At 43.5% G+C, this 24,819-nt stretch overlaps 1 protein-coding gene across 2 annotated transcripts in view; it reads right to left on the minus strand.

The window, feature by feature from the left end:
* The window catches only part of CRYL1 (crystallin lambda 1), a 303,870-nt gene that overhangs the window by 46,634 nt on the left and 232,417 nt on the right, over positions 1 to 24,819 (minus strand). For both annotated transcript variants that reach the window (XM_082245249.1, XM_082245248.1), the window contains exon 6: positions 1,559 to 1,664. In XM_082245249.1, the coding sequence (XP_082101375.1) occupies positions 1,559 to 1,664 (106 nt within the window). The remainder of the gene's footprint in view (positions 1 to 1,558; positions 1,665 to 24,819) is intronic.

Here is a 24,819-nt window from a genome sequence, read left to right on the forward strand (position 1 = left end):
CTTACCTGTATGACGGGCGACATGACATGTCGCCCGTCTTCCGGGATCGCGGCATCCGGCCATCTGATTGGCCGGAGCCGCGGTGACGTCACTCCCGCGCACGCGCGCGAGAGCCGACGGTCACGGCACGGGGCTCTGAAGGAACGGTGTAACGTTAAAAAACCATACCCCGTGGAGAAACCATACCCTCGTCACTTCCGGGCTGAAACAGCTGAGCAGCGCAGCAGTGCGCATGCTCAGAGCCCCGGATACGTGATTGAACATTAAAGAATTAGACAAGTGCGCATGCTCGGTGGGCATGAAATTCTCACGGCACTGTGTCTAATGTAAAACTTGCGGCGGGTACATTAAAACAGCTAATCTGAAACGTAAATCATCTCCGCTCTTCGCCCTGTCACTGCCCTCATCTCCGGTAATAAATATAAAAGCGGCGGCGGGTGTATGAGATGTAAATGTGACGGCGATCGTGGCTCCGTGATCCGCTTTTATATTTATTACCGGAGATGAGGGCAGTGACAGGGCGAAGAGCGGAGATGATTTACGTTGCAGATAAGCAGTTTTAATGTAAGCGCCGCAAGTTTAACTACCGTGAGAAATCCATACCCTCCGTAGCGGAACCGGAAGTGACGAGGGTATGGTTTTCTCACGGGTATGGATTTTTCACGGAACAACGGCACGATCAGCCGTTCCTTCAGAGCGCATGCGCCAGTGACGTCACTGGCTCCATTAAAGGTAAATATCTCCTAAACGGTGCAAGTTTAGGAGATATTTACAGTACCTATAGGTAAGCCTTATCATAGGCTTACCTATAGGTACAACTTCCTGAGGAGGGTTTACTTCCTCTTTAAATAGTGCATATTACCCTCATGCTTCCATGCCTTTTCTTTCTTTTCTCTGTCCTTTAATTTGTGCAGTACAGACACTTAAAGTGTCAGGAAACAGCCAGTAACGGTCCTCTTACAGCAAAAGACAAGTTGTATTGCTCAGCCACTAGTCCTATTTCTCCTAAAGGCAGACAGATGTCTGCCAAACACAAAAACTTCTTGAATAAAAACACTCAGAGTGAAAATGCTGATGCAAGAATCACTGAATATAAAAGCACAGATCTAATTAGCTATTTTTTTTGCACTTACTGTACCAATAAGTGTGAAGCAGACCTTACTTACAAAGAGTACAGCCTACTTGGTGGTCACATCATAGGTGTGCACAGCCTATTGCATTAGGGTGTGCACCCCAAAGCCCAAACACATATCCATGTGTATATACTGATGGTGTCAGTATATGTTAGCACAGTTAAGGAGCTTTGGTGAAATATTAGGGGTCTAAACAGGGGGAATCTGCACCACAAGGGGTGATTAGGGTGTGCCCAGGCACACCCAGAACACCCTGTGCGCACGCCTGTGGGTCACATGACATGGAGGGGGAATGGGTCATTTTGAGACCTGATTTTTTTTCAGATACATACCATACATCCCTAGTATTAGCTAACCTTTCTTATATGACATACCGGTAACTGAATTATTAGTATTTCAGCCAGAGGGGGGTTTTGTGATCTTACCTTCCGCATTAAGGTGTGCAGTTTCCAAAGGTCCAAGAAAAGCATATCTCATCCCAAGACCTTCAGACATGACAATGTCCACATCCCTGGGTGTTATTACTCCATCCTATGGATGAAAAAATTCAGCAAGAGCTAAGAACAGGCCTGTTAAAAAAAGTCTACATAACTCTTCTCCAAATCTAATAAACAATACCCAACGTATAGGCTTCTCCAGAAAGTTTGGGACAAGACCAAACAGCTACAACGGGTAACTGGCTATACTACATACAGTCCGATTTGTAATATTCACACCCTGAGCTCCTTAAGCACGTCACTAGGTGGCGCTCCTTTGGGGTGACGCATCTTAAACACATTTTTGACAATGGGGCCCTACTATCCTTTGAGCAATTACAACTCAAGTTTGACATTCCCAAGAACATTTTATTCTACTGTTTACAACTAAAACATGCTATACTGGCCCAAAAGTCAATGCAACACATGAAATTGTCTTCTACCTCAGTTTTTTCCCTTATGCAACAATTTAGCTCCCATAAGGGGTTTATATCTAGTTGTTATGCTTCCTTGTTGGGAGTATACTTGGAGTAGTTTCCTAGTAAGGCCTGTGAAAAATGGGGTAAAGATGTTGGGGAGATAACAGAAGAGCAGTGGGAGGAAGCACTGGAATCTGTTAGGATGTGCTCTCTTAAAGTTTCGCAGCAGGTGTCACAACTTTATATCCTTCTTAGGGTTCACCATACCCCACTGGGGCTTCACGGTATGGGTCTACGTTCCAATAATCTATGTAGCAGGTGTGAAAGGGACGTGGGGGATTTGATTATCTGTTATGGAGATGCACGAAATTACACAGATACTGGAAGGCAGTGACCACAACAATTAATCAGGCATTGGATATGGCGATCCCACTGGAACCTAGACAATGTGTATTGGGAATACTTGGCTCCATCACTCAGGATACGTTTTTGAGGGAGACAACAGCAGCAAGGACCCTCTTTCAGGCCCGTTTACTTATACTTAGACACTGGATTTCACATGAACCACCCACTTATAAGATGTGGCTTGAGCAAATGGGTAACGCTCTACGTATAGAAAAGTGTGTATACCAGCATAGAGGCTCCCCACCTAAATTCCTTTAAATATGGGGTGGCTAGTTAGATACTTCGGGACTGGCACCGACAGATATGGTACTAGAGAGGCTAATGATTTGGGCCCTGAGTGGTCGAAGAGAACAATGAGAAATACTGTTGCGTACACTGTTATTCATGCCTAAACACGTATATGTATAATGTTTAGTTAATGGAGATTTTTTGCCTAGTTATTTTTTGTATATCACTGTCAATGTGAACATTATATGTAACTGTGTGTGACTTCTCAATAAAAACACTACTTTATTTTAAAAAATGTAAAAAAAAATACAAAGTCTACATAAACCATTCCAGTTCAAATATTTCTTTATTTACATGTTTTTTCCAAGTATTAGGAAATTAAAACAAATTTTATACAGATATCATCTCAAGATTCCAATAACAGTTTTTACCAGATTACGCATACAATGAATAGATATACGACAAAGTAGAAGCAAAGACAATAGGAATGTTAAAATTTTGTAGGGGGGAATAAAGGGAGAAAGGGCTGGGAGGAGGAGAGATGCAGTGTAAATACAGGTAAGATCCTGAGATTACAATATTCATTATTTGAGTTGTGTGTGAGAAAAACATAAACCATTTCTATTTGTTTACACTACAAATTTACATATACAGTTACAGCAATGTCTACAAAGCTGTTTTATCTACACTCACCAGCCACTTTATTAGGTACACCTTTTCAATTGCTTGGTAACACAAATTGCTAATCAGCCAATCACATGGCAGCAACTCATTGCGTTTAGGCATCTAGATGTGGTGAAGACAACTTATTGAAGTTCAAACCAAAAATCGGAATGGGGAAGAAAGGGGATTTAGGTGACTTTGAACGTGGCATGGTTGGTGCCAGACGGGCTGGTCTGAGTATTTCAAAAATTGCTGATCTACTGGAATTGTTACGCACAACCATCTCTAAGATTTACAGAGAATGGTCTGAAAAAGAGAAAATATCCAGTGAGCGGCAGTTGTGTGGATGAAAATGCCTTGCTGATGTCAGAGATTTGAGGAGCACGGTCAGACTGGTTTGAGATGATCGAAAGGCAACAGTAACTCAAATAACCACTCCTTACAACCAAGGTATGCAGAATACCATATCGGAACGCACAACACATTGAACCTTGAAGAAGATTGGCTACAGCAGCAGAAGACCACACTAGGTGCCGTTCCTGTCAGCTAAGAACAGGAAACTGGGGCTACAATTCACACAGGCTCACCAAAATTAAATAATAGAAGAGTGGAAAAATGTTGCCTGGTCTGATGAGTCTCTATTTCAGCTGTGACATTCAGATAGTAGGGTCAGAATTTGGTCTAATCAACATGAAAGCATGGATCCATCCTGCCTTGTATCAATGGATCAGACTGGTGGTGTAATAGTGTAGGGGATATTTTCTTGGCACAGTTTGGGCCCCTTAGTACCGATTGAGCCTCATTTAATTGGCACGGCCTGCCTGAGTATTGTTGCTGACCATGTCCATCCCTTTAGGACTACAATGTACCCATCTTCTGATGGCTCCTTCCAGCAGGATAATGCACCACGTCACAAAGCTCAAATCATCTCAAACTGGTTTCTTGAACATGACAATTAACTCACTGTACTCCAATGGCCTCCACAGTCACTAGATCTCAATCCAATAGAGCACCTTTGGGATGTGGCAGAACGGGAGATTCACATCATGGATGTGCAGCCGACAAATCTGCAGCAACTACTTGATGCTATCATGTCAATATAGACCAAAATCTCTGAGGATTGTTTCCAGCACCTTGTTAAATCTATGCCACGAAGAACTAAGGCAGATATGAAGGCAAAGGGGGTCCAACCCGGTACTAGCAAGGTGTACCTAATAAAGTGTCCGGTGGGTGTATACTCCAGCAAGGTTCCCTCAAAATCTGGAACAGAGCCACTGGTTAAACTACAGCTTCTGAGACACATCCAGATCATGATTATCACATGCATGTGCAGTCAGCATGGGGGGTTTGTTATTCTAATGTCAGATTGATAAATTCTGGCAAGCTGCATATACCGCTTTTGCCTAGCTGGTGATTATTCAGGTAGTAGAGTATCCCCCGGGTGCAAATTAAGGTGCATTGGATGCAAGTTGTTGTAATTTTTAAGAAATATAAAGCTATAGACAAAATAGTTCAGATGTATATACTATAAGGCAAAGTGATCCTATGTATATAGTGCCATATGTTCAAATTTAGGAGCATACAGTGCCTTGAAAAAGTATTCATACCCCTTGAAATTTTCCACATTTTGTCATGTTACAACCAAAAAGGTAAATGTACTTTATTGGGATCTTAAGTGATGACCAACACAAGGAGGCACATAAATGTGAAGGGGAAGGAAAATTATAAATAGGTTTCAAACCTTTTTTTTTTACAAATAAATATCTGAAAACTGTGGTGTGCATTTGTATTTAGCCCCATTAACTCGGATACCCCTAACTAAAATCTACTGGAACCAATTGCCTTCAGAAGTCACCTAATTAGTACATAGAGTCCACCCGTGTAATTGAATCTCAGTATAAATACAGCTGTTCTGTGAAGCCCTCTGAGGTTTGTTAGAGAATCTTAGTAAACAAACAGCATCATGAAGGCCAGGGAATACACCAGACAGGTCAGGGATAAAGTTGTTGAGAAGTTTAAAGCAGGGTTAGGTTATAAAAAAATATCTCAAGCTTTGAACATCTTATGGAGCACTGTTCAATCCATCATCCGAAAACAGAAAAAGTATGGCACAAATTAAAACCTACCAAGACATGACCCGTCCACCTAAACAGACAGGCGGAGCAAGGAGAGCATTAATTAGAGAAGCAGCCAAGAGGCACAAGGTAGCTCTGGAGGAGCTGCAGAGATCCACAGCTCAGGTGGCAGAAACTGTCCACAGGAAAACTATTAGTCGTGCACTCCACAAATCTGGCCTTTATAAGAAGAGTGGCAAGAAGAAAGCCATTGTTGAAAGAAAGCAATAAGAAGTTCAGTTTGCAGTTTGTGAGAAGCCATGTAGAGGACACAGAATACGTGGAAGAAGGTGCTCTGGTCATGAGACTAAAATTTAACTTTTTGGCCTAAAAGCAAAACACTATTGTGTGGTGGAAAACAAACACTGCACATCACCCTGAACACACCATCCCCACTGTGAAACACCGTGAAACATGGTGGTGGCAGCATCATGTATTGGAGATGGTAGTGTAGAAAAAAATTAGCAAATAAAAACCTAATAATATAACGTATACAATTTCAACTCAAGTCATATTGTAATTGAATGGTATTAAAAATTACTTTTCCTTTTGAATCAGCAGCGCTGTAATTTTCTGTAAAATGCAATTCAATATGGCTACATGGAGGCAATCTGTACACAAATAGTGTGAAGAAAGAATCCTAAAATTTAATTTCCTGCTTGTGTGATACAAGTCAGATTTTTGGCCCCTGCTATAAAGTATAATTTCTTTTCGTACATCATGGGACACAGAGCCATAAATCATAACTTATGGGTTATATAGCCACCTTTTGGTGAAGGACACTGGCAACCAATCAGAATTGTTGCCCGTCTATATAACCCCTCCCACACAGGAAGTACCTCAGTTTTTTCGCCAGTGTCTAAAGGTGATGGTCACTGTGGAGAATCTCTCAACATTTTCAAAAGAAGACAAAAGATTATGCCATTTACCCCAATCAAAGATCAATACATCTAAGGGGTTACGCTATCAGATCCATCCTAAACAGTCAATAAACTAAAAAGAGGTTACCTGAGCCTCGGGAAGCAGATACAAGGTTTTGCCTGTAATGCTGTCCTTTTTAGGCGCTGGACCCAGGGATCCGGACACTTGGTAATATCAAACCCCAAAGTCGCTCAGTGCAGGGTGCTCTACAGGTCTAAGGTCGTGGCTCCTCTTATATAGGGGACCCAGTCCTTGAAATTCGCCAAGACAAAGCTCGCCGTGATGGGGGAAGATTGGACTCCTGTTTCAAAACAGAATCCTGTAGCAGGACTGGTTGAGTCCATTTTAAAATATATACTTTTCAGCAAACCTTAAAGGTAAAAATTGCTGGCATAATTGCAAATTGTAAATATTTTATGCACTGTTCCTTTTAAAATATAACAGAGACCACGTGCCATATGTATCCCTCCATGAGACTGTGGATGTTATGCTTACAAGTTACATCTTGTTGAGGCTGTTATGGGATTGTTGCAAAGCTTGATTTAAATCATTATTTCTTTGCCTATTGTTTCACATTGTGTTTTACCCTGAGCTGATCACCTCAATAGTACAAGCTGTGACAAACAAGATTCAGCCTAAGCTGCTCTCACCCCATATGTTTGTTGTGTTCGCCCGGGCGCATAAGTGTCTGCATGTTCGTCTCTGCCTTGATCGTGTGTCTCTGGCGTAGGACTATTCACGCGCGAGCGGGAATCTTCGCCTTTAAGTACATGCGTACGCCGAGTGGAGGGCGTCTTCTAACACAGTTGGTGTGCACGTGGATGCAACGTACCATGCCACACATGCATAAATGGGCGCATTCTGTAAGGAACTGTCTCCAACACACTAGCCTCTGTCAAAGGCTGAAAGGGACACAGAGCAGCAGCAGCAGCTGGGTTGCGTGAGTCACTGTGGGTTTATGTTACTGGCACAAATAGGTCCTGTATCTGGGGATAATCAGTGCTGTGTGCATTAGGCTATATAAGCTTGGCACTAGCCTTGAGTACACTTCAAGATAGTATCTCAAGTTTGTCTTGCTTTAAAGCAATGTGTGCCCGAAAAAGGGCTGGGGGGGGGTGTCACAGTTGGAAAAGGAACTGTAATGCCAACGTCAGGCCTTGAAGGTCCTAGCCGTGTTTGCACTGTGTCTACTCCTCCTGAAGAGCCAGAGGCATCTTGCCAATCTGAGCCATTACGGTTGTCAGGCATAGTAGCTACTCCTAGTACTTCTGCTGCAACCTACGTCACTAAGGAAAATTTGGCTGTGGCATTGGCCAGCCTTGAGGGTAGGATTGCTGTTATCATTGCAGCATCTCAAGGAAGAAACGTGATAGATCTCCCTCACCTGAGCCACCCTCTGAGTCAGTTCGGGATTGGGCAGAGGATGTGGAAGAAGTAGCTGATGTTGACCCTTTTGAAAGTTACGCTGAGATTTCCACTTCTGGGGAGTCAGGGTCAGAGGAGTCTATCTACCTCTTAGACCCAGAGATTTTTTATTCAGTCTCTTACTGAAATGGATACATATTTCCTCCCCTAGAGACATCTGAAGTCTCTTTTTCCTCTCTACTGTAGGCCTATTACAGCCTACTCAAAGTCTTCAGACGTTTCCCATACAACCGCTCTTAGAGCAAGAAATGTAAAAAGATTGGGACCATCCTGATAGGATTTTTGTTCCTCCCAAAAGGTTTTCATTATTGTATCCTTTGGAGGAAAAGTTTACTATGAAATTGAATATACCCTCCGTGGATGCTTCTATTTCTGCAGTTAACAAGAGTTTAACCTGTCCTGTGGATAATGCCCAGGTTTTTAAAGATTCAGCCGATAAGAAGTTGGAATCTTTATTGAAAGCCTTCTTTGCGGTTGCAGGTTCTGTGATACAACCAGCAGTAGCAGCCATAGGAGTTTGTCAGTCGTTGAAAGACCGTATGAAGCGAGTGGCCAAGACAGTTCCTTCTCAAGGAGAATCTGTGGAAGATCTGTCAGATCTTCCTCGCACTTTATGTTTTGCGGTGGATGCTCTTACAGACCCCATATGTGCAAATCAGTGCATATGCGCAGAATCCTTTGGGTAAAAAAAATGATCTACGGATTTACCATATAAAAAATTACTGGCTGGCATCCCTTTTCAGGGAGAACGCCTTTTTGGTGATGCTCTGGATAAGTATATCCAAAAGATCTGGGGGGGAAGAGAACGTTGCTACCCGTAAAAAGGAAGAGCAAGCGTCCTTCTTTCAAAATCCCCAGCACTCATAAAACCAGTGCTTCTACTTCCAGATAGAGGCGACAGCCTCAGCCATCTGGATCCGGGACAAAGCCTTCAGGGCAGGGTCAGAAAAATCCCTGGACCCAGAAATCAGCCAAGTCTTCTACTAAGCCCTCTCTGTGAAGAGGCGCCCCCCCCCCTCTCACATGGGTGGGGGGAAGGCTGCGGCAGTTCTCAAAGGTTTGGGTGAAATCGATCCAAGACAACTGCCTTATCTCCACCATTTCACAGGGGTACAAACTAGAATGTCAGGTGTTCCCGTATCCCCGGTTTATAAGGTCAAGTTTACCAACAGCTCCCCTAAAAAGAAGGTCTCTCTTTCTGGCACTGGACCAGCTGAAGGCCCAAAAAGTGATAATAGAGGTTCCGGAGGATGAAAAGTTCAAGGGTTTTTACTCAAACCTGTTCGTAGTCCCCTTACTAAACGGGGATGTGAGACCTATTCTGGATCTCAAAGCTTTAAACCAGTTTCTGAACGTTCGGACTTTCCATATGTAGTCAATTTGTTCAGTCGTAGCCTCCCTGCAGGGAGAGGAATTTCTAGCATCCATAGACATCAAGGATGCATATCTTCACGTGCCTATATTCCAGGTTCATCAAAGGTTCCTACACTTTGCAATAGAAAACCGTCATTTTCAGTTTGTGGCCCTGCCCTTCGGGTTAGCCACAGCTCCAAAAATCCTAGCTCCAGTATTGGCTGTTCTAAGGTCCCGAGGGATATCTGTAATAGGATATCTGGACAATCTATTACTAATAGATCGATCGGCTTCGGCTCTAAGCCAAAATGTCTATCAGACAGTACAGTTCTTAGAACGTCTGGGTTGGATACTGAACTTGGTAAAGTCAGCATTACAGCCGGTCCTGCATCTGGAATATCTTGGTCTTCTTGTGGACACAGCACAGGCAAAGATATTCTTGCCAGCAAGAAAGGTCACAGACCTGAAGGATCAGGTTTGGTCCATAGTAAGGCTGAGATATCCTTCTATACGTCTTTGCATGAGGTTATTGGGGAAGATGGTGTCCACATTCGAGGCAATTCCCTATGCTCAATTCCATGCCAGACCCTTACAGAACAACATTATGCCTGCCTGGACCAGAAAGGTTCAGTCTCTGGACCGATCCATGTCTCTGGTACCAATAGTATGTCAGAGTCTAAATTGGCGGTTGTTGACCAGAAATCTGGAGAAAGGGAAATCCTTTCTTCCAGTGACTTGGAAATTAGTCACTACAGATGCCAGTCTCCCTGGCTGGGGAGCGGTTCTGGAGGAAGCCACTGTCCAGGGAAAATAGTCTTGGGCAGAGAAAAGTCTCCCCATTCACATTATGGAAATCCGAGCAGTCACTCGGGCTTTAAAATTCTGGACATGCAGGCTTCAGGGTCACCCTGTCAGGGTACAATCCGACAATGCCATGGCTGTGGCTTATATCAACCATCAAGGAGGCACAAAAAGTCGGTCAGCGCAGAAAGAGGTGGACTTCATCTGGTCTTAGGCAGAGAAGTTTGTGCCATGCCTCACAGCAGTTTTTACTCCGGGAATAGAGAACAGGCAGGCAGACATTTTGAGTCATCAACAGATATTTCCGGGGAAATGGTCCTTATACCCCTTATATTTTTCAATCAATCTGCCTATGCTGGGGGGTACCAGGCGTAGATTTGGCATCCAGGTTCAACAACAAGTTGAAGAAATTTGTGTCCAGGACCAGGGATCCACTCGCAGCCCGAGAGGATGCTTTGGTGACTCCTTGGGAGGAGTATTCCCTGATTTTTGACTTTCTCCGGTGCAGCTGATACTGCCTCTATTGCGCATAATCCAGCTATAGGGGAAACCGGTGATTCTGGTAGCTCCAGCATGACCGAGGAGGGTTTGGTTTGCAGAAATCCAGAGATTGGCAGCGACGAGGCTTTGGGCCCTTCCTCTGCGTCCGGACCTACTCTCTCAAGATCCGATATTTCACCCTGCTGTACAGTTTCTAAATTTGACGGCTTGGCTATTGATGCCTTAATCTTGAAGGAGTGGGTTGTATCTGGCCTTGCAGTTCATACACTGATAAATGCTAGAAAACCAGTCTCTAGAAACATTTATTAGTCTGGAAATCCTACATTGCCTGGTGTGAGGCCAGGAAATTGCATCCTTGCAATTATATCATCAGGAGAATTCTAGCTTTCTTTTAAGCAGGAGTAGATATGAAATTAGCCTTGAACACTATCAAAGGGCAGATTTCAGCCTTATCGTTTTTTTTCCAGGAACCGATCGCTTCCCATTTGTTGGTTCAGACCTTCGTCCGGGGAATGTTTCATTTGCTTCCGTCTGTGAAGCCACCATTATGTCCTTGGGACTTAAATTTGGTGTTGGCAGTTTTGCAAAAACAGCCTTTTGAGCCTCTAGGGCATGTTCCACTGGTTCTTTTGACCAGAAAACTGGTCTTTTTGATTGCGATAACTTCAGCTAGAAGGGTATCGGAGCTAGAAACTCTTTCTTGTAAAGAGACATTCTTAATATTTCATCAAGATAGGGTGATTTTACATCCACACCCAGGTTTTTTTCCCAAGGTGGTGTCTGCCTTTCATTTGAATCAGGATGTTATACTACCTTCCTTTTTTACAAATCCTCACTCAGAGGAGGAAAAGTTATTACATTCTCTTAATGTAATGCGTGCACTTAAGTTTTACTTACAGGAAACAGCTTGGATTCGTAAGACCGAGAGCTTGTTTGTGCTGCCAGAAGGCCCAAGAAAGAGGTTGGCAGCATCTAAATCTATGATTTATTTTTGAATTCGCCAGGTTATTACCCAGGCATATGATTTAGTAGGGAAAGTTCCACGTTGTCATGTAAAGGCACATTCTACCAGAGGAGTAGGTGCCTCTTGGGCATATCGCCATCAAGCCTCTATGGTTCAGATTTGCAAGGCCGCGACCTGGTCGTCAGTGCATACGTTCACTGGTTTCTATCGAGTGGATGTTGGGACCCAGGAGGAATCTGCATTTGGCTCTAGTGTTCTGCAGGAAGCGGTGAACTTGACAAAGCTATATACAGCGAAACATGTAGTTGTGGCAACCAGAATCTCTTCATAAGCATTTGCGATACTTCATCCGCCCAGCCTGGCCTCCGTGGATCCCCGCGGCACCATTTCTGGCTACTTCCAGTGACGTCATCCAGGCGTCACTTCCAGTCCGCACGTAGGACTCGGCTTTCGACTACGCATTGGCCCCGGTTCAGTGTAGCGGCCGCACACAGAACCGTGCGAGCCACTACCATCGGAAGTTCCAGCCTTCCATCTGGGAGCATCATTGCGAGTCCCATGATTACCACCAGGGATTCCCACAGCTCCCTAGGATATCCAGAGGCTCCAGAGTCCGGTTTGAAAGTATCTTCATTTAATATTTTTTTATTGTATGAGTTCATTAAACTTTTGAGGCCCATCACAAAGACCATTCTCTGAGGTCATATTTGTACTTTTCTATTACAAGTGCACAAATGAGCACCATCCTTCTCTTCTGTTTAACTGCAGGAAGCGGTGTAATCCTTTTTTTGGGGTCAGATGGCAGTATTTTTTGGGGTCCCCCTCCCCTTAGATGCATTGGTTTGGGACATCCCATACGTCACGATTTATGGCTCTGTGTCCCGAGATGTACGAAAAGAAAAATGTATTTTTTAATACAGACTTACCTGTAAAATCAATTTCTTGAAGTACATCAAGGGACACAGAGGTCTCTCCCCTCTTTTATGGGGTCTTTATTGATTGCTACAAAACTGAGGTATTTCCTGTGTGGGAGGGGTTATATAGGGGGGCATCAATTCTGATTGGTTGCCAGTGTCCTTCACCTAAAGGTGGCTATATAACTCATACATTATGATGTATTGCCCTGTGTCCCGTGATGTACTTCAAGAAATTGATTTTACAGGTAAGTCTATATTAAAAAAATCTATTTTTTTTCATGAGATACTCCCAAAGGAAAATCATGTCTTAAGGGATGCAGACCTTGCCAATTTCCTCATTGGAGCAATGCAGGTGCAGCAGCTGACTAATAATTATAAAACCACTCAAATACAGAATCACTCTAAACATGAACACAGAGAAACAAACAGCTATTTCTTCAGAATAGTAAAAGGTAGGAATCCAGGTCTTCGTAGATTTGCAGTGGTCTGATACTCCTTCCATTTCAATATTATCGCTTGCACAGTGCTCCTTGGGATGTTTAAAGCTTGGGAAATCTTTTTGTATCCAAATCCGGCTTTAAACTTCTCCACAACAGTATCTCGGACTTGCCTGGTGTGTTCCTTGTTCTTCATGATGCTCTCTGCGCTTTAAACGGACCTCTGAGACTATCACAGTGCAGGTGCATTTATACGGAGACTTGATTACACAGGTGGATTCTATTTATTGTCATTAGTCATTTAGGTCAACATTGGATCATTCAGAGATCCACACTGAACTTCTGGAGAGAGTTTGCTGCACTGAAAGTAAAGGGGCTGAATAATTTTGCACGCCCAATTTTTCAGTTTTTTATTTGTTAACAAAGTTTGAAATATCCAATAAATTTCTTTCCACTTTATGATTGTGTCCCACTTGTTGTTGATTCTTCAAAAAAAAAATTAAAGTTTTATATCTTTATGTTTGAAGCCTGAAATGTGGCAAAAGGTCGAAAAGTTCAAGGGGGCCGAATACTTTCGCAATTCACTGTATATACAGTGTATCTAAGTAAATCCACTTTGTGTGTACCAAATGCCTTGTAAACCTAGACATTACCTTGTGAAAGTAGCAATAATATCCTACCCACTACAAGCTACCTGCAAAAAATTATAGGGGGTGGATACAAGACCAGTCATCCTGCACCAGAAAACAGAAGAGCAGTGATTGGTCTTTATAACAGGAAACTCCTGCACAGAACCGAAGTGAAGTTGTTCTCATGCTGGATTACTGCACAGAGTTGGAAGAAAAACACAAAGAGTAAAAATACTCATGCCTCTTGTATTTGGACAATATTTGTTAAGCCTAGGTCCAGCTTTATTAATATTCTCTAATAGGCAATGAAATGCGATATCTAGATATTCTCCATGGTCACCATTCAGGGTCCTAATATTTTCTTTGTAAAGCCTGGTACACACTATTCATATTCGCGGATTGAACAAAAAAAAAAGACTCAACTCTGGTCGGAGCCACTGTACTAACCATGAGAGGTTAGTTTAGCGATCTCCCCTCCTGAGCTGTTGTGTTCTGACAGCTGTTGTGTCCCCCCCCCCCCCGCGCGCCAATCAGCGCTCTCTGCCATTGGCTGAGAGAGTTGATCGGGAGTCGGTTGGATGCTGGTTTTCCAGCATGCAGAAATGTCGGCCATTTTTTTTTTATTTAACCGGCTGTTGACTCCTTACATTCGGCCCATATGTACACGGCTTAAGGGTTATGTCTATTTCTCTTTGGATTCAAATTTTAAATTTATCAGTAAAAGTATACCAAAGCTCAAAAAAGAAACAATATTTCAGCACATTCAGTTTGATTTTGTACAAATTACAATTAGATCAGGCACTTCATGTTAGATTTAGTCGTAATAAGGCAGTAGTTTTTTGGGGAAGGGGGTGTACAAAATATACACACACACACACACACACCAGGAATAGAAGTGTTAATAGTTTATTTTTTTATTAATTTCTAAAATTGAAAGTAAATGAACAGAATCCAAATCAAATCAATATTTGGAGTGACCACCCTTTGCGTTCAAAACAGCATAAATTCTTCTAGGTGCATTTGCACACAGTTCCTGAAGGAACTCAGCAGGTAGGTAGTTCCAAACATCTTGGAGAACTAACCACAGATCTTCTGTGGATGTAGGCTGCTTCAAATCCTTCTGTCTTTTCATATAATCTCAGACAGACTATATTATGTTGAGGTCAGGGCTCTGTGGGGGACAAGCCATCACTTCCAGGACTCCTTGTTCTTCTTTAAGCCGAACATGGTTGTAAATTATATTGGCTGTATGTTTGGGGTCATCCTGCTGCAGGATATATTTAGGGCTAATAACACTCCTCCCTGATGGTATGGCATGATGAATATGTATCTACCTGCATTTCTCAGCACTAAGGTCACCATCGATCCTGCCAAATCTCCAACTCCATTTGCAGAAATGCAGCCCCAAACTTGCAAGGAACCTCAACCATGCTTCACTGTTGCCTGCAGACACTCATTATTGTACAGCTCTACAGCCCTTCAGCACACAATCTGCCTCCTGCTACAGCCAAATAATTCAAATTTTGACTCATCAGTTAAGAGAACCTTCTGCCATTTTCCTGTATGACCTGTATGACTCTTCCACAACCTCACCTTAGTAGCAGAGTTTGGCTGTTCCACACCCAGTTTTAAGCCTCCTACACAGCTGTTTCTGTTTCAGTTGATGACTGTGTTTTCAACCTGCATATGAAATTCATGATCATTGGCACCTGCTTGGTATAACTGGTTAATCATACACCTCAATCTAATCCTACAAAATCCCTGACTTTGTGCAAGTGTAAGAATTTATGCTGGTTTGAAGCCAAGGGGTAGTCACACCAAATATTGATTTGATTAGATTGTCCTCTGTTTGCTTTTTGTAAATTTATAAAAATAATTAAAATATATATTTTGAAAGCATTCTTACTTTATAGCATTTCTTTACACCTGCCTTAAAGGTTTGTACAGTACTGAATGTATATACACACACATATATATATATATATATATATATATATATACCAAACTTCTTGCTATGGGGGCACTCATGGTTACTCACTCCTGAGCTGTCTGTGTGTGTCCATAAGACACAGAGTGTGGCCCGGCCTCCTTACTGGCTGTGATTGACACCAATGGCTCCCGCTGCTGTGTCTGAGCCAACCAGCAGGGAGAGAGTCTTTGCTCATGACCACATAGCTGGATCGAGATCAGGCAAGGTAAGTATAAGGGGGGGGGGGGCGGGGTGCTGCATGCAGAAGGTTTTTTACTTTAATGCAAAGAATGCATTAACCTCCCTGGCGGTATGATTATGTCAGGAATTATGTACCAAAAGCGGTACAATTTTTTGATATTTATAATTTATAATATATATATATATATATATATATATATATAATAAAATATAAATATATTATAAAATATAAATATTATATTAATAATAAATATATTATAAAATATAAAATATATTATAAAATATAAATATTATAATATATATATAATATATATTAATAATATAATTTACAATGTATAATATTTGATATTTTTCTGATACTAAGGTGATACAGTGTAATCCTCTCAGATTCCACTGTATCACCTCCTTTTTATGTGCTTGTGTTTTGTGCAACATTTGAATTTCCCTCCCAGTTCCGCTCCGATGCACCATTGCTGCTGCAGGGAACGGAACCAGGAAGTCATCAGAGCGACGGACGGCGTGGCGGGGATCTTGGCGGCGATCACAGCAATGGGAGAAGGAACCCCGCTGCAGGCTCTGCACATCTAAACCGAGCGTGACTCGGGGATACCGATCCTAGCATGAAAAATCCACCCCGAGTCACGCTCGGGGTTACCGCTAAGGGAGTTAAAGTAAAAAACATTTTGCCTTTGCAACCACTTTAATCTTATTCCAACAATAAGATGGCCTGATAGAAGTCAGAAGCTTATTAACTGCTTGACAGCACAGTATAGTACATATAAAACCATAGACCGAAGAAGGAAGGAAAAAGAAGAATAGAGCAGGAAATGAGTTAGTGTAAAGGGTGTTCCCAAGGCCTCATTAGTCTACTGACGAGTAATGGATCCAAGGATCCCATCTTCTGTTGAATTTGGTTTTGATATTGTGGAGGGTGCACGTGAGTTTGTCATTAATAATGATCCAGTTAATTCTGTGTTTGACACAGTCAAGTGCCACCGTGGTCTGGTTCCAGCATCTTGCAATAGCAGTTCTTGCTGCCAATGTCATATGAGAAATTCATATCGTGGCATTTGACAAGCTGCATCTGGTGGTAGGCGACGGTGGCAAGTGATACATTTTGGGCTCCCACTGATTCTGCATTATGGTAAGTTGAACTATTTAATTTTAAATTACAATGTACTAATAGAAATTATGTGCTTCATATATCCTGACAGCATATCAACCATGGTGTTGTGATGACTGAAGCGCCAACACCAGCCATTTCCTCAACAAATCGGCTGTGGACTCCCACCCCCTCTCCCCCTTCCCACCTCCGATCCTTGGTCAAATTTTCTTCCATGAAATCAGTCCCCAGTGGCAAAAAGTTTGGGGACCACAGGTATACAGTGCATATTATATTATCTATATATATATATATATATTTATTTTTTTTAAATATACACTAAAAATCGTAGCTCAAATTTGCAAATCAGTACCACTATGTGAGTTTTTATTAAAATGATTGTAAAGTCTTTTTTTTTTTTTTCTTAAATAACAAACGTTCTACTTACCTGCCCTGTGCAGTTGGTTTTGCACAGGGCAGCCTGGATCCTCCCCTTCTCTGGTCCCTGGCTGTGGCTCCTGGCCCCTCCCTCATATCGAGTGCACCCGCGGGAAGAAGCTTGCTATGGGGGCATCCGAGCTGAGCTGCAGCTCCGTGTATTCATTCAGACAAGGAGCTGTGGTTCGGGCCCACCCCCTCTCTCTCTCCTGATTGGCTAACTGACTTTGATTGACAGCAGCAGGAGCCAATGGTGCCACGGCTGTGTCTCAGCCAATCAGGTGGGAGAGTCTCGGATGGCCAAGGGACTCGTGGACACCGCTGGAAAGAGATTGGGCAAAGGTAAGTATTAGGGGGTGCTGGGGAGATTGCTTCACACAGAAGGATTTTTATCTTAATGCATAGAATGCATTAAGATAAAAACCTTCTGCCTTTACAATTCCTTTAAGGTCACATTCCTTTAAGTTGCATTCCAAATATGTAACACTGTCAACACCTAATAAGAAAATAATCATAACAAAAGATTTGGAAATTTGCATACTTCTGCCTTTCTGGAAGAGTAACAATGCATATACATTGTATGGCCCTTATTGCACTCAGCGATGAACAGGGGGTATGCTCCTTCCCTTTTGCTATGTCACATCGTCAGTCTCTCCACACTGGAAACCTATAGGGAATATAGGGTTTTGTATATGCCCATTTTAGCCAGTGACACACCTGTTCAGGGCGGGTCTGCCTGTTGTGCATCAGCGTCACGGATCCCTTGCCGTACGTGTGACGTCACCCCTTGGCGCCACCACGTCGGCAAGTGCGTTCTCCATCTGTGCTCTATAACAGGGGAGTTTCTGGCGCCACAGTCCTGGTCGGCTGCAGCCACCCGTGGTGTGGCGCCTTCCTTCCCCCTTGTGAGTGCTGAAATGACAATGGGAGCTATCTGTGGCCACGTTAAGGTACTTTTTGAGGACATCCCCTTGTCTATTCATCACCATCCACTCTCTTTCCTCTCCCTTTCATTTTCCTTGTTGGCTTTGCTTTTTCACCTTCCCGCGTCCATACACTAGTACCTGGTTCTTGGCTATATCCCTCCTTGGCTACCCTTGTTCACATTTTTATTTACCTTCATTATACTTTTTACTTTTAGTTCAAAATTTCTGCATATTTTCTTATTCTATCACTATGACTTATCAACATTCCTTGCAATGGAGTCTTCTTTCTTGGTATGTGGGTTTCTCTATGGTCCCAGTATGTTTGTCATACTAGCATTAGACACTTACTTATATTATTTTTACATACATTATTTGCATACAGTATCCGTTGGAGATCATTACACGCCACTTGTCACTCACTATACTGGGATACATTTGCTTCCTCCTGGATGCCCTCTCATCGTTCCCTACTGGCCGCAGATCAGGCTTCCACAGCTTCCGGTTAGACGTTTTTCCCTGTTGGACTGATGCCCATAACATCCTACACTTACTCTATCGTCAAGCTGTAAGTACATTGGGTGGAGCTGGCTTAGACTGGAACGATAGATTCTTCCTTTACTCTTGTCTATTTTTTACCTTGTTTATTGCATTGTTGTCTATAAGGGGAATCCTTTATTTTCTTTGCAGTAACATGGGATGCATCCGCTCCTGAAGAAGTGGAACCTACTCCACGAAACACGTAGAGCTTGCCATGATGCAATCCTTATACAATTTCTACATACTTACCCCAGGGTTTTGTATATGCCCATTTTAGCCAGTGTCTCACCTGTTCAGGCTTTGTCAGCTCCTTACGATCTTACAATTATGTTGTTTTTACTGTATTATTGTACCCATCACCATATGTATGTACCTATGCCCAATGTGGGTATTTGTATGGTTGATGACATTATCATTAAATTGCTTTTCCTTGTTATGTTGTGGACCCACTTATATATTTAATATAGTCATGTTACACACCCCAACCGTTTGTATGCACTTCATATAAAGTCCCACTTGTCCCCCCTCTTTTCCCTTTTTTTTCCCTCTAGTCTTAGGGATCCTAGGCCATCGGCCCCTTGTACTATATCACCATGATGTGGATTTGTCCACACATTATGTGCTTTACTATATGTTACAGACTATGCCGATTGCCCTATGTACCTTTTAATTCATACTCCCTCCCCCAATCTTTCTTCATGAATAGGGATGGAGGCACACAGCCTTAGGCGATGCCTCATATAAAGTCCCAAAACCCTTTTTTTTTGTTTGCAATTGAATAAGGGATGGAAGTGCTTACATGGTTGGTTACATGGCCACTATTTAGTTTGAATATTTTATTACAGGTGGCTCTGCATCATACAATTTGATTGATTATTATTAGTGCCATCACCTATCCTTTACCATGGCCAATGGGTTACTCATGGGTTTTGGATATTTTATCTCATCTATGGACATCACACCTGCTGGGATGCCGTCAGGCGCCGGGATCTGCGAGGCACTCCGGGGGCCTCCCCCTTTCCACCTTGCCTTCTGACGCGGGGATGTGGGCGGGTCTGCCTGTTGTGCATCGGCGTCATGGATCCCTTGCCGTACGTGCGACGTCACCTCTTGGCGCCACCATGTCGGCAAGTGCGTTCTCCATCTGCACTCTATAACAGGGGCGTTTCTGGTGCCACAGTGTCTATTCATCACCATCCACTCTCTTTCCTCTCCCTTTCATTTTCCTTGTTGGCTTTGCTTTTTCACCTTCCCGCGTCCATACACTAGTACCTGGTTCTTGGCTATATCCCTCCTTGGCTACCCTTGTTCACATTTTTATTTACCTTCATTACAAATTTACGCATATTTTCTTATTCTATCACTATGACTTATCCACATTCCTTGCAATGGAGGCACACAGCCTTAGTTAGGCGATGCCTCATATAAAGTCCCAAAACCCTTTTTTTTTGTTTGCTATAGGGAATCTATACAGGGCTGAATTTTCACCACTGGAGCCTGTGGACACAGCTTTTGGTGCCCCAATGTCTAAATGACCTTATAGGAGATTTTTATTTTTTTCTGATTAAAAACGTAGCAGGTATTTATTCATGGAGAAGCCATCTTTTTGCCTCTGCTATAGAGACAAGTGTACGAGTTAAATGGTAAATTTGGACCTACATCTCTAGTACCGTATGTAGTGTTTAAGTAACAGATGGCAAATCTCACCATTTACCATCACTAACTCAGTTACTTCATCTGTACCTTCAACGGCATCACCTACCTACACTGCTAGCATTGCTTCCTTTAGCAGTACCAGTATCAGTTGCCCAAGCTTTAAATATTTTAGGGGCTGGTCCCTCTGCACGGAGGGTCAGATGGGTATCAGTGGAATGTCTTTCTGTACTCCTTTTCCGGGATGGCCTATTGTACTACTGGAATCCTGTGCAGAACCACAGTACACCCTCCCCTGCAACATAACTTGATATATTATACATTCATTATTGTAAACATGCCATGTAAGCTGTGAATGTCAATATTTGGGCAGTTCCAATATTTGTAATTTTTCTAAGATTTAACCTACAGAAGAGAGAATGAGGAAGTTTAGCAACAAGCTGCAGCTGGAAAGAACTGTGAATCATTCACTCATTGAAGGAAGTGGAAATTATACACACTATAATGGGTGAGATAATACCTGTAAAAAAAGGCCTCCTAACTAATAAAAATCCCATTGGTCTCATTAAGGTGGTTCTAAAGGCAGACGGTTTTTTTTTTTTTATCTTACTGCTTTCTATACGTTAAGATAAAAACCTTCTGTGTGCAGCAGCCCCCCTAACACTTAACTGAGCTCCCTCTCGATCCAGCGATGTTGCACGAGAGCCAGGAGGTCTGAGGACTCTCCCTCCTGATTGGCTGAAATCAATCAAAGCAAGTGAGCCAACAAGGAGAGAGAGGTGGCGGGGCCAAGCCGTAACTCTATCTCTGAATGGACATACAGAGTAGTGGCTAAGTTTGGGTGCCCCCATAGCAAGGATCTGGGCTGCTCTGTGCAAATCCACTGCACAGAGTAGGTAAGTATGACATGTTTGTTATTTTTAAACAAAAAAATATAAGACTATCACTTTATTAAAGGAAATCTCACTGGAGCTGTATTCGTGTGTTTGTAAAGGAACTATCCCCTAAACTCAATAAAGGGCAGCCATTGGACAACTCTGGTTTTGTGGGCATCTTTAGTGATGCTTGGGCTTTGCAAATCAGGAAAGGTCTTAGTGATACAGAAAAAGGTCACATTAAGAAAGAAGTATGGGAGAGGGCATCGCAATTGGTTAATGACTTCGAAATACTGTCACTTTTCTGGCCACATGCATATTTCAGGTTAAGGTTAGGGTGACAGTACCCAAAGTCTACTTTAACCCCTTTGCGTCTAAGGGCAAAACAAATCTTAATGCCCAAGCACAATTTTGCAGCTTTGACGTGTTTGTAAAACTGTACATATTATCACAACTACTTTGTGCATCCAGGTGGGCTATACCTTGTTTTTTATTTTTTTTAGGACAAATTGGGTTTTCGTTTGGTGGTAAATAGTAGTGGATATCCCGTGATTTCTTCTTATCAAAGTAAAAAAAAAAATAATGGGATTTTTGACTTACTGTAAAATCCATTTCTCTGATGTTCATTGACGGACACAGCTCTTCATCTTCATGACCGCAGGGTTATGCTGCCCCCTACAGGAGAAGGACACTAGGCAGAGAAAAGCTTGAGCATGCCTATGGGGCAGTCCCTGGGGGTATACTCCCACTTCCTGCTATAGGTATTCAGTTTTGTAAAAGTAGTGTCAGAAGAAAAACAACCCAACTTCAAAGAGGGGCAGGTGCTGTGTCCGTCAATGAACATCAGAGAAATTAATTTTACGGTAAGTCAAAAATCCCATTTTCTCTTTCGTTCATGGACGGACACAGCACTTCATCTTCATGACCGTAGGGACGTCCAAAAGCAGTGTCAAACATGAGGAATAGGATCAGCAGAAAACCAACTTCCCAAAGGCTAAACATAGCCAACCAGGTAACATGGAGCTCAACTGAGAACAACTGGAGCTCAGCTAAAAAAAAAAATACCCTCAAAGAGGACAAGTCCTCTAATCAGCAGCCTGCAAAACTTTGCGGCCAAAAGAAGCATCCGCAGATGTCAACACATCCACTTTATAAAAATTTGTGAATGTTTGCACAGACGACCAAGTGGCCGCTTTGCAAACTTGCACCACTGACGCCTGATGACGGAAAGCCCAGGAAGCACTAAGCGCCCGAATAGAGTGCACCCTAACAGGGAAAGGAGGAACCAGACCCTTAATAGAATAAGCCTGAACCACAGTCTGCCTGATCCATCTGGAAATGGTGGCAGCAGGATCAGCCAGCCCCTTGCGAGGTCCATCCATGAGGACAAACGGTGAGTCTTACATTCTAAACGACTCCGTAACTAACAAGGTACACCCCGATTGCCCGAACCATATCCAGGGAATGCAAAGCAACTGCCTTAGGATGCTTAGGCTTAGGACACAGGGAAGGCAACACAATGTCGTCATTCAGATGAAAATCAAGGACGACCTTGGAAAGGAACGATGGACATTGATCCCTGTGAACAACTAGATAAGGTGAACGGCAAGACAGCTCAGACACCCTGCGTGCTGAAGTACTAGCCACCAAAAAGGCCACCTTCTGGGACAATGTAAACAGGGGAATCTCCAGAATATTTTCAAAGGGAGGTTTCTGAAGAGCTGTCAACACCAAATTGAGGTCGCACGGCGGCAATGGAGACCGCACCGGGGGAGCCAAGTGTCTCACTCTCTGGAGAAAATTTCGCACCAAGGAGTGTGAAGCCAACAGGCGTAGAAAAATCATCAAGGCAGCGACTTGGCCCTTAATGGCACTCAAGGCCAAACGTTGCTCGACCCCTCGCTGGAGGAAAGCCAAGATCCGAGTCCCCGAACCCCAAGAGACTCACACCACGCAATGTGCGTCTTTCAAGTATGATAGGAAATCCTCCTGAAAGTAGATTTTCTAGCTTTTAAAAGCATAGGAATCACTGAATCAGACAACCTTCTATCCTTCAGCACCTGGCTTTCAATAGCCAGGCCGTCAAAGCCAGCGACTGTAAAGCAGGATGAAAGATTGGTCCTTGAAACAGTAGATCTTCCCTGAGAGGGAGTCTCCAAGGAACACCGGTGACCAGCCGTACCAGATCAGCGTACCAAGATTGGCGAGGCCAGTCTGGAGCCACTAGAATGACAGGACACTCTTCTGCCTTGATCCTGCGCAGGAGTCACGGCAAAAGCTTGAGAGGAGGAAAGTCGTATATCAGATGATAATGACTCCAGGGAGCCACTAGGGCATCTGTGGCGTCAGCTAGAGGGTCCTGAGATCATGCCACAAACCTCTAAACTTTCCTGTTGAGGCCAACAGGTCCACCTCGGGAGTCCCCTAGCGGAGACACAACTGACTGAACCACTCCGGATGAAGTGACTATTCTCCTTGGTCCAACGCCCGTTGACTGAGATGGTCCCCCTGACAATTTTCCACCCCTGGAAAGTGTACAGCAGAGAGGGCTGGAACGAACCGTTCTGCCCACCTTAGAATGCCGGCTACTTCCCAAGCCGCCGGAAAACTTCTCATGCCCCCTTGGTGATTGACATAGGCTATGGCCGTGGCATTGTCTGACTGAATCCATACCAGACATCCCTGGAGACAAACTGTCCAATGATCCAGGCAAAGCCTGATCGCTAGGAGCTCCAGTACATTGATCGGTAACCTGGACTCCTCCAGGGTCCAGACCCTTTGAGGACAATCCGTGCCGAGGACGCCTCCCCACCCGGATAGGTTGGCATCCGTGGTGACAACCGTCCAGTATAGGGGAAGGAAAGATTTTCACTGGAGAGCAAAGCCACCAAACCAGGGACCCCCTTGTTCTCCGGCTCAACATGATCAGATTTCCAGAGACTGAGGATCCTTGCTCCACTTCACCAGAATCTCATTTTGCAGAGATCTTGTGTGGAACTGTGCAAACGGAACCGCCTCGAAGGTAGACACCATCAGGCCCAGCACCCACATGCAAGTCCAAAGAGGGCCGTCTACTGGACAGCAGAAGCTGAATCACCTCCTGCAACTTCTGAAGTTTTGCCAGAGGGAGAAACACTCTGGCCGAGGTCGAAACCTGAGTCAGTCCCAAATATTTCAGGCTCGTGGATAGGACCAGAGCAGACTTCTAAAGATTCAGAATCCAACTGAACTCCCTCAGCGTTTGCAGAGTGATCTCCAAGTTGGCCAACAGAGCGGTCGAAGGCTGCTTGCAAAAGCAGATCGTCCAGTACCCCAGTAACGCGATCGCCTGCTGATGCAGTAATGCTAGAACCAGGGCCAGCACTTTTGTGAAGACCCGAGGAGCGGAGGCGAGACCAAAGGGTAACACCACAAATTGATAATACTCCTCCCCCATGGCAAATCGGAGGAAGCGCTGATGGGTGATACAAATGGGGATGTGAAGGTAAGTGGCCTTGATGTCGATGGATGCGAGAAAGTCCCCCTGATGTAGGGATGCTACCACCGTGCGAATGGACTCCATTCGAATTTTCTGTACCCGCACAAAGCAGTTCAGTGCCTTGAGGTCCAGAATTGGATGCACCTTGCCCTCCTTCCTGGGAACTGTAAACAGGTTTGAATAGAATAAACATCAAACCACACATGAATTGTGAAATATCACCAGAACAGGCGCTGATCCATTGAAACATGGAA

Source organism: Pelophylax lessonae (assembly GCF_965119305.1).
Source record: "Pelophylax lessonae genome assembly, chromosome: 2".
In the NCBI taxonomy this organism is placed as follows: domain Eukaryota; kingdom Metazoa; phylum Chordata; class Amphibia; order Anura; family Ranidae; genus Pelophylax; species Pelophylax lessonae.